We start from the raw sequence: 15,826 nt of genomic DNA on the forward strand, positions 1-15,826 counted from the left end.
TATACAGCATTAGTAATTGATAACGTTGGCGGACATTCGCCAGATGTGCCATGCGCGGAAAGAAAACTTTGAATGCTGACAGGTTTGTTTACGATGCATTTTCATATGTACATAATGACTTGTGACGATAAATGGCCAAAAAACGGCGCATAATTATGCAAAACCAATTTTCAAATAATCAACAAGAATCGTTATTATGTCGTCCTTTGAATGGGCCTTGCACGAGTAGGCCATTCTTGTCGAGTTCCCTGAATTTATTTCATAAATTGTTAACTCATGAAGGGGATGGCACCAGACTATTTATGCAGCCTTATTTTACTGTCTTTTTTTTTTTAATCTGGCTTAAAACATTAGGGAATGTTTAATCACAAATTTTAAATTATTCATTGAAGCAGACTGGAATTAATTAGTAACTAACTTGCTTTCATTTCTCTTCGCCCATTGAGTACTGTCTCAGAATTTCTGTTCTGTATGTGATGCTTCGTCAGGGATCGGGCAAACATTTTGGAGGTCAAGAAAATAGTAAGGCGCTCAATTATGTATGTAGAACGGGTAATACATGTAATGCATGCACTGAACTCCGAAAGCTGATATTGTTTGTGCTGCCTGGCGTTAAAAATCACTTAGTTGTATCATCATTCTTACTCTCAATAGTTTTGATAATGGATTCGTCTGTGGTTAAAAGATAAACAAAATAGTCATCGTGGCGTGTTCGTGAAGATTCCACGAAATCCCACGTAACGTACATAACAGTGTTGACACATGATGTTGAATGATGGTACCAGACCTGTATTTGTGTGGTTCAAGTTTTATGACAAAGTGAACTTGAAAATAGCTTTGGAGTATGGTGCCTTGTATTTGTGGATTAAAGGGAATACATCATTTGCTTTTGCTGTAATTTTCAGAAATGGATGGAATTGGGGGGTTGGAAATATATAGCAAATATAGTTACACTGACTTTTTTGAGGTTTTGGGTTAAAAATGCTATAAAAAAGCAAGAAAAACAATCATTTTCCTGTAGTCTGGTTCCCTGACTCAATTTAAGAAGAACCAGAGCAGTTTACATACATTGGGGAATTGTAAGATCAGGGAACCAGTCTAGCTGGCTCGTACCCGTTCATAGGTTTGTAATCGATTGCAAACAAGTGCGATGGTCAATTGGGGCCAGTATTTGAAAAAAAGCCAGTTTTTTCCAACGCTGATCGGCCGATCAGCGTTGGAAATTGATACAAAATTACCACTTTTCTTGAAAATGACAGTATACCAGGTGCCATGATTTTACAGGATGCTTTACACTGCCATTCACTAACAGTCCAGCAAGGTATTTCAAAATGATTTGGTAGTTTTATTTTTTGATGTTTGCAAATGTTGTATATTCCCTTTAATATGTGCGGCACAATACGTACCATAACCACATGCGCAAAAGAAGACAAAGATGGTGTTACTCAAACATAATTGATGAAATACTTGTCATAATTGTCTTTTGATGTCCTTAAACTTCCGAAACTGTTTTATAAAGTAAAAACTCTTTTACTTTGGACGAACTGTCAGAAATATGTAAATATAGTGTCATTCGTTAGCATTTTCTGAAAGTCTTCAAACCACGGTTTAATTTTCAGTTACTTGTCTTTAACTAACATTATTTTTTTTGACATTTTTGTTTTTGTTTTTCACAGGCCAGACTTTGAATAAATTGGTGTAAGTTGCGTAAATTAAGACTGCGCCTTGATTCATTAATGGCACGATTTTTTTTCCCACAGTTAAAATAATGGAGATGATTATGAAATTCAGTGGATTGTTTTGTCCATTGCATGAATATTGTTCCCCGCGTCCTTCCACGGTTCAGTAAAACGGTACACGTGCAGTTAAGAAAGTAGCTTGACCTCCGCAATGCCGATGTGAACCAAAACACATAAACAGCTGTTTGTTACTGCCTGAGGAACAATTCTCTTGGGAGAAAAAAAGGACCTTCGTCAGACCTTCAGACAAGCCTTTGTTGTGACACAGCCGCAAATAAGAGTGATGCATAAATGTTACATAACAGCTATTATGCGCTTTAATGCTGTCCTCCCAGTGTGAAATGTGGCTCTATCGACCCTGAGTCCGGCACGTCGTCGGCTGATCAGGTGTTTCTCAAATCTCGCTTGTGCCTGCGCTTCGGCTTCTCTATTTGTGTGTCATATCTCGTTACCCCTGGTCGCTCACATGTCCACTGCTGTTTTTGTACCGTGAATATACATGTACATGTACCCGCTTATATAAGGGGTTCGACCTTCCGAGCGTACCTGCATAAAAACGGCAGAAAAGTACAGACGTGAGTTCATTGTACGGTTAAGGTTTACGTGCAGGTTGGAAGTTGCCATGCATGGATATCAAGGATAAATAGGCTACCCTCACGTTTAAAAAGAAGGGGGGGGGGGTACCTATCGCAGGGAGTTCAAAACACATCCAAATGAAGATGGGTAATGATTTGCCATTTTTTTCCGCTTTGTGTTCTATTTTTGTTGGGGTAAATCCAGTGACCAAAGATGATGATCGCTCCGTCTGAAACTTGAAAGTAGGAATGTAGGTGAAAATTTCACTAAAGAGATTCTTAAAATGATAAAGTAAAACTGCACATTTTCACTGCATCATAAACAATCGCAAGAACATTTGCAGTAAAAGAAAGTCAAAACTATACATTTTATAAAATATTTATTTCTTATTTTTAGTTATTACTGGCATGGGTAGCCCATTCAGTGGAATCCACTGGTCTCCCATGGGGCCCAGTACTATAGAGAACACACTGTGAATAAATGATAGTTTTAGAGGTGGGAGGAAAACCCCAGAAAAAAATATTATGAGGAAAACCCATGGAATCAAGTAGAGGGACTGAAAACCCAAATCCACATGTTGGCCCAGGCGGGAATCGAACCCGGGTCACACAGGTGGAAGGTGAGGAGAGGACTACGGTGCCCCTGAGAAGACAATTAATACCACCGGGAGTCAACCTGACTCTCGGTGGTAGTAATTGTCTTCTCAGGGGCACCGTAGTAATATGCTTCGCCATACTTGCCCTGATTATTGTTACATAATATCGCGTGATGCTCGCACGCGATATCGGGATCAGATCGTTTCATAGGACACACAATAATAATGACCACAGTCCTTCCCCTATCTCCCTTTAATAGCTGAGGTGTTGTTACGAAAGGGGCTGCCCTCAACTGTCTCAAGGCCGCATCGGTACTGTTCCGAACCATGAAAGTTGAGGGTCCGTGCCCATCAGTGTCCATGGGACGCTGAACTATTGGTGAACCAATCGACCTTTTTCTCTCGCGAGTGACCGTCCATTGACCTCACGACCGCCGGCGGGCTGCGTAGTCTGTCGGTTGAGAGGCTGGTCGGTCAGTCGGTATTATCGTTGAGCTAGGACCTAAGATTAGGATTTCCACGAGGCCAAAAAATGAGGTTCTGAGTAAGTCCACTGGTCAGGTTTGGGGTGTCAGTAATTAAAATTCGAAAATACCTTTTCTCTATAGTCATTTCTGGTTTTCAACAAGAGAACTTGTTTTTAATTTCTCAATTAAAGGGCCTCAGGAGGAGTCAAATTTTGAGGCAGAAGACTAGACTGGCCGCTATCCAACGTCTTGACAAGCTAGGAGTAGGAGGGAGCATTTAGTGAACCGCTGGCGAGCATGACGGTGGCGAGAATATTATTGTTCGGTGTTTAGATATTTCACTGGTGAAGATTTTGAATCACGGCTGGTGGAACAGTTGGGTCATAATAATTGTGACGTGTGCAGTTAGATTTCTAGCTCCACTGGTTGCTTGTAATTTTGCCAATATAGTACATCCGCATGAGACCGTTTGAAAGTACATCACCAATGAAACAACAAAGGGGGCACGAATTATACGCTAGAGCCGAGGTTTATTTCTCAGTGAGGAATTTTAGTTTCAGATTTTTCGAAACTTTAAGTCAGCTGATTTTTTTTTCTTCGGAAGCTTGGATCCTTCAAAAGATTGAGTGTAAACTCAGTGATGACACTTTTGCATGCTATGATGTTAGTAGCTTCCAGAGGTTATGCAAGCTTCTTCCTATTTCCATGGAAAGTGATTGTGAATTCATATTTCGTATACACAAAGTAAAGAAAACAATGTGGATTTTTTTTTCTATTTAGAGAATTGGAGTGCAATTCCCCTTTCAATTGCACATGAAACTGCATTCAGAATGCCAACTGCCTTTTTGCTTCTTAAAATTAATCGTAAGAGTCTTCCAATTCCATGATTTTTTTATCCTTCCGCTGTGAAAGGAGACGATTACACCTGTAAACCACGCGCTTACATCATGGTGGTCGAAGCCCCTAACCATGGGGCAAGGACGGCCGCGACTAGTGATGTAACGCACTGTTGCGTAACTGCCGAGTAGTATGTGACGATGGGGTGCTGTCTGCGCCTGCGCGGAGACATTACGTAAGGACGCTCTTGGGCCCAAACACGCACTGAAGAGGATGGAGTTTTCTCCCAGACCAGACGGGAGGATGGGATTGGGTGGTTTTTAAGTGATCAGTTTGTGAATTGATCTCAGTGGAACAAGTTGTCGGAAATACGCTTGCTCTAATAACCAGTTGCCTGCAGTTGTCACATTAAGCGTATCCTGTTTGAGACAAGACGTCGACCTTCTTTTTACTGATCGGCATTATCCTCCCTTCAACCACCACCGAGTGTGGTTTAATGTTTCGTTTCTGATCTTCATTTTGCCAGCACTTCATCGCTAGCTGTAGCCTATGCTAATAAGGTAACCGATGTGCTATTTTTCTCTTCTTGGCAAAATTTTCACTTAAACGATATTCACTGGATTGCGTCGTTTGACTTCACATCAATCGTTTGTACTTGTTTCCTTTAACAAAATGGTGTTTTTTGTTTCGCTGATTATCCATTTAAGTTTGGTTATTAGCAGTTGCAGGATTTTTAAAGGTATTTTCACACATTTTTGCCCATCATGTTGGTTGGAGCTCTGACTTTCTTTAGTTGTTAAGTTGTTTGCCTGTTTTTGTTGTTTAATTGAATCGATAGCAATTTCCAAACAAACGTCGAGTGGCGGTTGTTACTGCTGGGGGAAAAAAACATTTGCGCCGAGGTGGACAGGTAGATTTTGCAAAACGAGAAAAAGTGCTCGTCGTTGGTAGACGCGCTTCAAACTCGCTCCGTTACGAAAATGCATTGTCTTTGTGGGTCACTTGTACAGCTGCTTTTACAGGCTAATCGCTATTGTATTGAAGATGACATAAAAAACAACATCCTGCTTCGTGACGTAACGATGGAACGAATTATATGTCATGCCGCTAGTACACTATGCAAACACAGAGAACGATGATGACATTTTATCACACAACTGTCCTGTGTGTCGATATGCAAGCATCGCAGCCCAAAATAATTTCGAAGTACTCGGTTGGGTTCGGATTCAAAGTGAGGCTATACAAGTATACACTAGCCACAGCACTACGCGAATGGATTCTTACGTCACAACTCAGCAACTTAGCAATTTTTGTTGCCTCGCTGTAGATCTAAAGTGTCATTTCTCCACATTTACGAAACAAACATCGAGTGTAGAGATCTTTATAGACCTAAGTTTATTCATTGGCCGTTTCAAATCTTCGCCAAAGGAGTGAGCACATTAGCTCTCGGTTTCGATGCTCATTTCAAATTCATTCATTCTAAAAAGTAAAAAAAAAACCTTTCATTCTTTAGACGTAATAGATTCTCTTCGCAGTTGTTTAAATGTTAAAATTTCTTCTTTGAGAGAGACAGTCTATTACTTATTACTTATTTGTGAACGTTTTCAATTTGGGCTGTTCTTGTTTGTGTTCCTATACGTAGCCTGTTTGCTCACTTAAATCAATCTACTCGTGGCCAATAAGCTTACTGTCGAGAATGCCACTGCTCCATTGTGTGCAATATACGTAACGCCAGTTATGTATTTATTTATAGATTGTCTTGTTACGCAATGTCTGCGTGCGAGTATTGTGTCTGTATAAACCGTTGCTCTTAACATAGGCGAAGCCAGCGGGGTGGGGTGGGGGTGTGGGGTAAGGGGGTATTAACCCCCCCCCCCCCAATATTGTGCAAAGACTGCCCTTTTCTATTCAAATGCTTTTTCACCAGCGCTTACCCCCCCCCCCCCGCCCCAATATTTTGTAACGAGTGCCCTTTTTTTAACAAGTGCCCGTTTTTTTCTGAACAAGTGCCATTTTTAAAAAAATCGTGCCCTTTTTTTGTGCCATCAGCTGTTACGGGTGCCTTTTGTGAATTTCGCGCATGTATCGCCCTGAAAAACACCATGTAGTTACCGTTAGTGTGCATAATCGTCGGTTTTGAATAGCGCCCACACAGACAGATGGTACTAGCCCCCCCCCCCCCAAAAAAAGTAAGACCAAAAATCCAATTAGTGAAAAAAAAATAAAAGGAAATAGATAAACGACAACAATGCAGCGATCACAAGCTTCGAATCAAAGTTCGTTTCAGGCATAGCTCGTGGATTGGACGAGAGAGTGTACTTAACAGTTCTATTCTTTGTACACACAATTGAAAGATACTCCGATTACTTCACGGAATATAAGTTGCTCTTTAGTTTTATTTGGGTACTTTTCCCATTTTAAGTCCAGTGCGGACAGCCTAGGACGTTTTCCTCTCAGTTACTTTTCCTGAGTCCAGCGGTTACTTTTACTGGCCAACTGCTGCCCAGGAAAACTTCCCACGCGCCCAGGAAAACTGACCGAGTCGCTTTTCCCGAGACGATTAGTCCAGTGCGGACAGTGCGAGTCGGTAAAAGCGGCTCAGGAAAGCGTACATCCGGCCCAAGCGCCCTGTTATGCATACAGAGACCGCACGAACCTGCACGTGCAGTGGCCGAACATTTTGTAGAAACACGCTGCGGTGTATTATCAAGTCCGAGCGGTAAAATCTCGTTAAAATATATATTTCAACGGACAAATACATACACAGAGAAGAGAGATCACATTCTGAGAATTAATTTGCGGAAATTCTCTTTCTCCACCGATGTATTGTTATTTTCTACGATCCAAATTCGTCCTGATACGCTACTGTAGTCATGCACGGAACATCATGGTCCGGTACCGTACGTAGGCCGTAGTCACTGGTTCCTGGCCCACATCATAGCTTCGATTCTGTAAGCATGCGATGGGAACCAACGAATACTGATGCCACTGCTGCCGCACGGAACATCGTACAGCGGCATGGCTTCGACGACGTGCATCACAAATGCGTCAGAATTATAGGCCCTTTCGTCAAGATTTAGCGTGTCAAGATGAAAAAATATCGTGTAAACGATTATGTTATACATGCAAATGGCGTGTGTAATATTACTGAGCGTATCGGTGGCTGAAAATGTGATCGGCAATTTGTTTTCTGCGTACGGTGAGTCATTATACTGACACTGTGACAGCTCGGTTACTTCTCCCACGCGGTCGGGGTAAAATTTCCCGTGTCGAAAGTCCAAGTGCGGACAGTGGTCACATTTGACCATTTTTCATTTTACCATCGTCTCGGTAAAACCTTCAAAAAAAAAAAGTCCAGTGCGGACACGGCTTTAGAGTTGTTCTACAGTGAGCGCGGGCATCCTGGAGTTTTTTACTTTGCCCTTTTTTGTCCAGATTTCAGACCTTTTTACTTCAAACTCGATAGTTCTGGAGTGTTGGATGGTTACTCATCGAAATCGGTGAAAACTGTTTTGCAAATGCATAACCTAGATGCTTTCATCGGCTCACGTAATCCCACCCACACCTATTAACGGAAAGGGTGTTGTTGATGTTTGTTGGTGATTTTCAAGTCACTGAAAAGTTAAACTTTATATTTTAAAATAAACTTGTACATGTATTACTCTTTTCTTGTTTTACAGGACTGAGACGGAAGCAGCCAGTATGGCAGCGGTATCTCCACTCCCACAGACGGCGGCTCTGAATCTCTCCGTCAAGGCGAGCGAACTGCCGAGCAACCACTTACTGTTCCAGCGTCATACCGGCAAGCCGGTCCAGCGCGTTCACCCCAACGACCATCGCCTAGGAACGTCGCAGGCGATTCCCTCCGCCGTGGCCCAGACCCTTGTCCAGCAGGTCGCGGTGCAAGACCCCATGGATGTGGCCAGCGGGATCGGGATGCCGGGACTGATCGTCTCCCGCAAGCAGCGCGAATTCACACCGGAGGAGCTCAAGGACATGCGGTACTGGGACCGCCGGCGGAAGAACAACGACGCGGCCCGGCGTTCCAGACAGAAGCGCCGGCTGACTGACGTGGTGTTGGAGTCGCAGGTGATGAGACTGGCGCAGGAGAATGACAACCTGAAGGCTGAGCTCCTTGCCATGAAGGAAAGAATTGGTCAGATAGACTCAGGGAGCCAGGCTAAAAGTGCCACCATCCAGCAATCAGCTACTCAATCCCTCACAAAGATTGCTCAGGTGAAGATGCCCCTGGAGACAACAACTTTTCCCTATGATCAAAAGCCTGTAGCCTTTAAGACATCAGCTTCCCAAATCGGACCTTATCCCGTTGCTTCGATGACGGTTTCCTATCCAGTCACTTCACTACACTCCGTAGATGTCCAGCCGACTGCTTCCTACCCGCAACGACTGCCTCTGCTACCCAAGAGTGCCTGGACTCCCGCGCAGCCGCAGATTTCCAATCCAGAACTATGGAACCTTGACTCGGTTCACAACCATCTCAAGAACACGCTGCATGCTTTGACTGCGGAAAAGGACAAACTGAAACACGCGAATCCCGTCCTGTTCAAAGACCATGCTGAGGCACACCCGCTTCCAGATGGAAGCTGTAGCCTTGGGCAGAGGGTAGAGCAACCTTCCAGTAAGCTGCTGACTGATGTTCTTCCACCTTCGTCTCCACCAACCCCCAGAGACCCTTCCAAGACCAAAGAGAAGCCATCCTCCCCTCCCTCTCCGCACAGTGCCTTCGCCCCTGGCGTCGAACTCTCAAAACTGCCCCACAAACTCCGCGGGAAGATGAAGCGCACTCTGCCGCAGACCGACCAAGCTGCTGAGTGCCCGGATCTTGACACCGATGGCCTGTGGAAGCGCAAGATGCAAAGGTTGTCCCCCAGTCCTCCGGCAGAAACAGTGATCATCGCTGCCAAGGCAAATGAAGATGATTTTCGGTCTGCCCGTCTCGTTCAGGACGGCTACACCCCACCCCCGTCCAGTAGCTCATCCAGTGAGGGCAATATCTCCCCTTGCACCCCCAGCAGCCTCTTCGACTTCTCGGTGAAAGGAAGCGACTACCTGCCAAAAGTGTCGAACGATCTTGCCCTGAGCGAAGCCCACGAGAGGATGGTTCAAGCCGCGCACGCCTTGGCGGCGCTCAACAAAGGCGCGTCAGAGGGGTCTTCATCCAATGACACCTCAGCCGGCGGACGACCCCATCAAATATTCAATGAGGAAAGGGAGAGGTACTGGGACAAGCGAAGGCGAAACAACCAGGCTGCCAAGAAGTGTCGAGACGCCAAGAGGCTCTTGATCGACTACCGGGCGGCTCGCTCGACCTACCTGGAGCAGGAGAACGACCAGCTCCGCCGGGAGACGTCGATGCTGCAACACGAGGTGGCTCAGCTCAAGGCAATGGTCAAGAAGAGAGCAGAGACACAGGCAGTCGAGAGGATGTCATCCAAATAATCTGCTTATGAACTAAACAAACATATCTCTTGGACTTTTTAATCATCACTTTGCTGTGCTGCACTTACTCTTAATCTATTTAACCATATTCTGTCGGCAGCTGTACCTTTCAAATTCAAACACCAAACAGGCAGACAAATTTGCAGTTGAATGAGTATCAGTTCTCAAGAGGTTTTTTCGTATATTTGAAATTTGACAGATGCCGTACTCTTGAAGTTATTTCAAGTGTTTGTAAGGAATGTGACTCTGCGACGCGAGATTGGAAAAGTCCCAAATCAAGACGTGCTGAAAAAAATGTACAAAAAAGAGACATGCGTCCGTTGTCCGTATTGAGAACACCGTAAAATCCAGCACTTCAGATTGGGTTGGCTGTAGTTGGGTGGGATGGGTCGGGATAGGGAGGAATGGGGGTGAGGTGAAGTGGTGGCGTTTTTCAAAATGTATTGTACACTCTAAATTGTTTTGGTGCACATTTCTCACCTTAAAAAAAGGGAAGTCTGTGACTTCCAAACCGTCTGTTGTCCTTGTTACAATTGCGTAATATGAGAAAAAGACCACAGTTTATCCTTTAAAAAAAGTCATGGTGCTGTATATACAAAACATTCTGTGTAAGGCTTTATTTGTTTTGGTTTATGATTCCTGCCACTGCTAGTAGGAATGAACATTGATGGTCGATGTGCTGCAAAGATTTTGAATCAAACGAAACCTCGCTTCATTATGATATATATTGTATATTATTTGTGATATTCTTCATCAAAATGTGATGTTTATGCTTTGAGCCAAGCTGTGCCAAGAACTGCTGCGCGCCTAAATTGCTTTGGCCAATATCAATTGTTATCATCTGTGGTATGTGTCGTCAATGCCGACGCAGAAATAGGTGCTTCAAGGGAACAATGAGAACAACACTAACAATGTGTGGGATGGTTTACTAACGATGAATCATTGGCTTTGAACCACAGAATATCACATTGGCAATCGGCCAAGTTTGTGGTTCTGGCCAGGCAAAATGTTCTCCAGTGAACTCATGTTTTCAACAACACATTGCGCAATTTTAGCTGAGGGATTTTTTTTTGGTACTTCGTACGTGGCGTACGTAATCGCCCTAGCTGCCGAGTTTGATTGAGAGGATGTATATGTACTGTCAATATTTAAGGCTACTCTAAAACTAAAGTTCTTGCACATAGTATCCTTTACTTGTAAGTACAACCTCGATTTCATTCCATCATATCGAGGGTGTTAAATAACTATTATAATCAAACACGTGGTGCTGTTTTGTTATCTGTAAATTCTTTTGTAAGTGACTTCATTGAGTTAACCTATTCAGTAATTATTTTGAGGTAACATTTCGAGGGATATCGTTTCTGTTGGTGATTTGATCCGTTCCACTATTTTCAGTGATTTTTGTTTACTGTGTTAACAGTAGGGATGAATTCGACAAAGTTTATTCTCGCAAAGTGCTTTTACAAAATTAATAAAAGTTTTATAATGTTTGACATTTTATTATCACACTAAAGAGAGTTTCCGTTTTTGAAATTTTGTTAAATGGTCCCCCTCAATCAAACCGCCTATTCCCTCAAAATCCATCTCAACATCATTTAGACATCGATATTTTGAAGCCACAAAAGTAATCCTGAAACTAAGAAAAGTGTGTCTATGGTCACGATATTACGTGCAGTTTCGTACAAAAATGTTCAAAATAGACCATTGATCAGACACAATTTGCAAAATGTGGAACACCGTTTATTACACCGATTTGTTTAGGAGTGTTTTGAAAGTTCGTTCACTTAGATTAAAGAGGGCCCCAAAAGAACTTAGATCGCCCATCCAATATTGTCACGGGACCTTTTCCACGGAACTATGGTTATCGTTATATAATTTTCGAGGCAATAAATTAGTTATTACTTTGAACTCGTGGAACATTGCCCCGATCTACTTTGATAGACAAGTGTGGTTTTGTGGATATGTGCCATTTGGTATCTGAAAAACATTTTGGGGGCAAGCCGGAAATCTGACAAAACCCTGGAATTTGCCGGAAAGTTCACACTTCACACACAAATTCGATATAGCACTATGGTAGGAACGCATCTGCATGCCTTTTGTCTATAAATGCAGTGGGGTATCTTGGGTCCAATGCACTGGGAGGGGTGGGGTCTTGATTTCTTAAAGGGGGCTCATTTGATGTGGTACCTTCAATGCTTCAAACAATTCAAATCTCATTTCAAAGAGGCGTGTGCAGATGAGGCACAGGTCTGTAGGGAGAGTGGGGCGTGCCCCCCCCCCCCCCCTTCACTTGACCCATGATGTAGTCAAGGGAAGGACAATTAAATTGTCGAGAAATTTTGGGCGCGATCAAATTAAACTAAAGTTTATTTCTCGACAACCCCAAATCACTAGTAACCCTTTAAGGTTCATTACACTTGGTGTCAACACACTCGACCATAAACAGATCTGGAGGCGGAGTCTGACACTCTCCTAGAACTCCTTGATCGGGTAAAGACTCGGGCACAGTCCGGGTAGAGAACCCGACAACAAATCATGGTTCGTGAGACAATGCAAAAAAGTGATAACCTTTCGCCTTTCTCGCCATCGTAATCAACCGTCGCCGTGCAGCGTCGGTCTTTGGTCACAATGTGACACATTCTTAATCTTATCCGAAGAGACATATCGCTGTTCAAATGTTGTCCACCATTTTTGTCAACATTTCGCGACTAGTTCTAGCTTTTGAGTTTCCTAAAGAGTATTGGGTTATCAAGGAACAATTTAAATGCCAAAACCTTATCGCTCGAATGTCTGTTTGGTATCAGTCCAAAATACCAATAAAAAATTTGAAAAGAAGCACCATTGTTTACTTTCTATGATTAACACAAACGGTATATTTTGATTAACTTGTAATAAATTTTAAAAAAAAATGGAAATTCTCCAAGTTGACGTTAGGCCTGATGTAAGGCGTATATAGGCCAACCAACCTTACCATTCAAACTTGAAGAATTATTACATATATATGAGGAGACAGTACATTGGACAACAATAAGATTAAATATATGAATCCAAAAAATTATATTTCATTGTTCATGCGAGTTTGCACATTGCGCGTCGAGTGAAATGTCAAATTCGCTTATAGGACAGACTATGACCTATCGCCGTTTGCGAGTTAGCTACGCCCCTTAGACAACCCCTGTCTAGATTTTTAATTATTTTTTTATTTTTAATTTGTAATTATTCATTAAAAGTGCATTTTTTTTTCTTGTGTGGAGCTAGCTGGAGAAGACGGTATGGAGAAGAACGATACGGTCATGCAGTCAGTGCGCCCTCAAGAACACATGCCAAAAAAATCACTTGGTGGCGCTATAATAACAAGCAGTCGGGTGCCTTAACGAGTTCACAAAAACGATGAAAAATGGTAGGGGTACCAGATCGCTATGACGTAATGCGATCGGCACTGGTAAAGTGAATGGAATACGGAGAAGAAAAATGTCATGAGTTTTATTTGAAAAGACGAAGTTTCACACCTAGTTCACTCAAAAATGGAGGAAAAGGGAAGAGTCAACGCATTCGCGAATGACGGGAGTTTCATGGAGATGTTCAAGAGGAAAATGGAGCAAGAAAAACTCCGCTGTGGTTCAGCAGAAGAAGGGAGTCGCAATCGGCCGTCGGCGACCGGCGAAGAAAGGGATGGGAAATCGAGGACCTTAAAATCCTCGGCCGAAAATGCCAGAACAAACGATCCGGCCGGACGTGAGACTGGACAGACAGAAACTTCTACTGTAACAGAGTCAAGAGATGATGTTGTACACAGACTGTCTGCACAGAGTGTGGAAAATGAAGGCGCAAAAGAATCGAATGAGGAACAGGCCGTGACTGTCCCTGATGAACAGTCGACAAGAGAGGGCGACAAACCTGCTGTTGCCTCTGCCCCTGCTCAGAAAAAATATAGCCTGTTATCACATGTAAGTGTCTTAATTCAATAAGGTGTATGTGCCATCTTGCTTACGGGGCAATCGTCAAACATGTCAAAGGAAAACTTTTGCGCTTCAAAGTCATCATGCGTTCATTCCAAAATGATGTGCGTCATGTGCCTGCGTCTAGCAAGTCGTGTTCTTCTAGCCCCGTGAAAAAGATGGCGCATATTACCATGGAACTGCTATTGGGATCTAACTGGGTTGGCCTGGTACTAAGCGTCTGGTGTATGCCACATAACTGTCAAATTCATCTCTGTTGTCTTTGCATGCATTAATGCATATTGGGGTATTCCATGTTAATGTTTCAAATGCTTCAAATTAAAATACAAACGCAGTAAAAAGTAAAGAAAGAAATTGCAACTGTTGTCATTTAAAGATCTTTCATCAATACAGCCCTGCCAGTGCCATCTAATAAATAGGGACATTTGTTGGAAAGAATGTATCCAGATGCCACTTTGTTGGTTGAGTACAAAATCTGTGGAGAGTCAAATGCAATGTTTACGTTTTTTCTAACAAAAATGGAAATGTTGTCAGTGCCAGATTCATGTCTTTCCAACATTTTTTTGCAAATTCGAGATAATATATGATGAAACAAAGTTGTTTCAGGATGCAATGGGCACCATTCTTTACCATTTGTTCGGTGCCAAAATTTGGGCCCAATATTTGATTGCCATTATGGTGTTGACATAGCCACAAATTTGGAAAAGAAGGCTGCAAATCTTGTTACAAAGATCAGAGTTCAAATTCATTAGTAAATTTATTTACCTTTTTTCCCGTCAGGTTGGCAAACGGAGAGATGGAAAAGTGTCGCTCAAGACAGGAGCGGTCAAGAAGCAGAGGAATACTGAAGCTCAGGTAAAGCGTGGGGTTATACTTGGCAATTGTCTGTCCTACTAACCATACATCCCTCTTCTATTTCTACAAACGTTTCTGAAAACTCCACAATTTTTCACTGTGATGGGATATTCTTTGCACTTTAAGTGAGCATTTCAGCCTGAGCTCGGAAAGATTCCCAGGTCTGGCCATCACTTGTCACCCTGTGCACAAACCCTATGGGACCGGTGTGACAATTTCTAAGTGTTTTTCTCAGTAAATGCTTCAATATTTTCCCTGCAAATTTTTTTAGGACATAATTATTATCACTTTCTGATGGCTGATAGGTCACTGAAGGGAAATATTAGTGATGGCCAGGTATGGGAATCTTTCCGTGAGCTCACTTAGCTGGTTTTTTTTAAATTCTAATCCTACAAAATCTTGCAAAATGCTCCATACACCTGGTGTACATGTTACTTTCTGGCGAGGTTTTTTCCCTGGAAACATGCTGACTCCAATATACATGTACTGGCATGCAATTTTTCCTCGGATCTGCTGATTTTCTTGTCTTCGAACTTCTCATGAATGCCATTACAAATTGAAAAACATCGTTCAAAGCCTTGTGGGGTTTGAAATTTCCTCGTTTTTCCTAAATTCCCAGAGGCCTAGAAATCATTACCAAACCTCCAGGACACCTCAAAAGATTAAGAAGAAATAAGGCTTTTAATCCCAAAGGGGGGGGGGGGGGGGGGGGGGGGCTTTTGCGCGATACCAAAAACACGGGTTGCCGCGCTAAGCGCCATGAAAACTGAATTTCCCCATATACATGTGTGTAGTGTACACAGAGCAGAATTACTATTCGTGCATACTAATAATTAATTAGCCATAATTCCAAAACCCTTTGATCTATATTCATGAAATTTCTTGGGTATGCTCATGATAGGTTGTTCTATGTGTGTACCGAGTTTCATAATTTTCCGTCACTCGATGGCCGAGATCTTAGGCCCCCCCCCCCCACCTCGACTGAAAGATGGTTGAAATAACCCGGCCCTTTTAGGGTTAAAAGTAAGTACCACTACCAATGTGTGTTTAATCTTTATGTTTGATTCGAAATTGCAGGAAAGCAAAGATCAAGATGCATGGTCCAAGTACATGGCAGAGGTCCAGAAATACAAGGCTCACGTCTGCGGGGATGAGGATAAGTCTCGACCGTTGGTCAAATGACGTCTTCAAACATAACTGCCTCAAAATCAATTGAGTTTTTTATTTTTTATTTGTGATACGTAATGTTACAAGAGATCCCCAGAGAAGGCCCTTGAGTGCTCTGAAACGTGGAAAACTAAATCAGGCCAACTTAACTCACTCTTTAACCAGCAAATT

The 15,826-nt window shown here is 42.7% G+C and overlaps 2 protein-coding genes across 2 annotated transcripts; both read left to right on the plus strand.

The window, feature by feature from the left end:
* Positions 1–4,436: 4,436 nt before the first annotated feature.
* On the plus strand, positions 4,437–11,187 carry LOC119722469. The gene is made up of 2 exons (XM_038192602.1): positions 4,437–4,774; positions 7,895–11,187. Exons 1-2 carry the CDS (start codon positions 4,764–4,766, stop codon positions 9,672–9,674), a joined length of 1,791 nt encoding a protein of 596 aa, XP_038048530.1. The 5' UTR covers positions 4,437–4,763; the 3' UTR covers positions 9,675–11,187.
* Positions 11,188–13,062: 1,875 nt separating this feature from the next.
* On the plus strand, positions 13,063–15,826 carry LOC119722470 (telomerase RNA component interacting RNase-like). The gene is made up of 3 exons (XM_038192603.1): positions 13,063–13,621; positions 14,414–14,488; positions 15,566–15,826. The coding sequence occupies exons 1-3, from the start codon at positions 13,199–13,201 to the stop codon at positions 15,668–15,670; spliced, it is 603 nt and encodes a 200-aa protein (XP_038048531.1). The 5' UTR covers positions 13,063–13,198; the 3' UTR covers positions 15,671–15,826.

Source organism: Patiria miniata, unplaced genomic scaffold (genome assembly GCF_015706575.1).
Source record: "Patiria miniata isolate m_02_andy unplaced genomic scaffold, ASM1570657v1 HiC_scaffold_15, whole genome shotgun sequence".
In the NCBI taxonomy this organism is placed as follows: Eukaryota; Metazoa; Echinodermata; class Asteroidea; order Valvatida; family Asterinidae; genus Patiria; species Patiria miniata.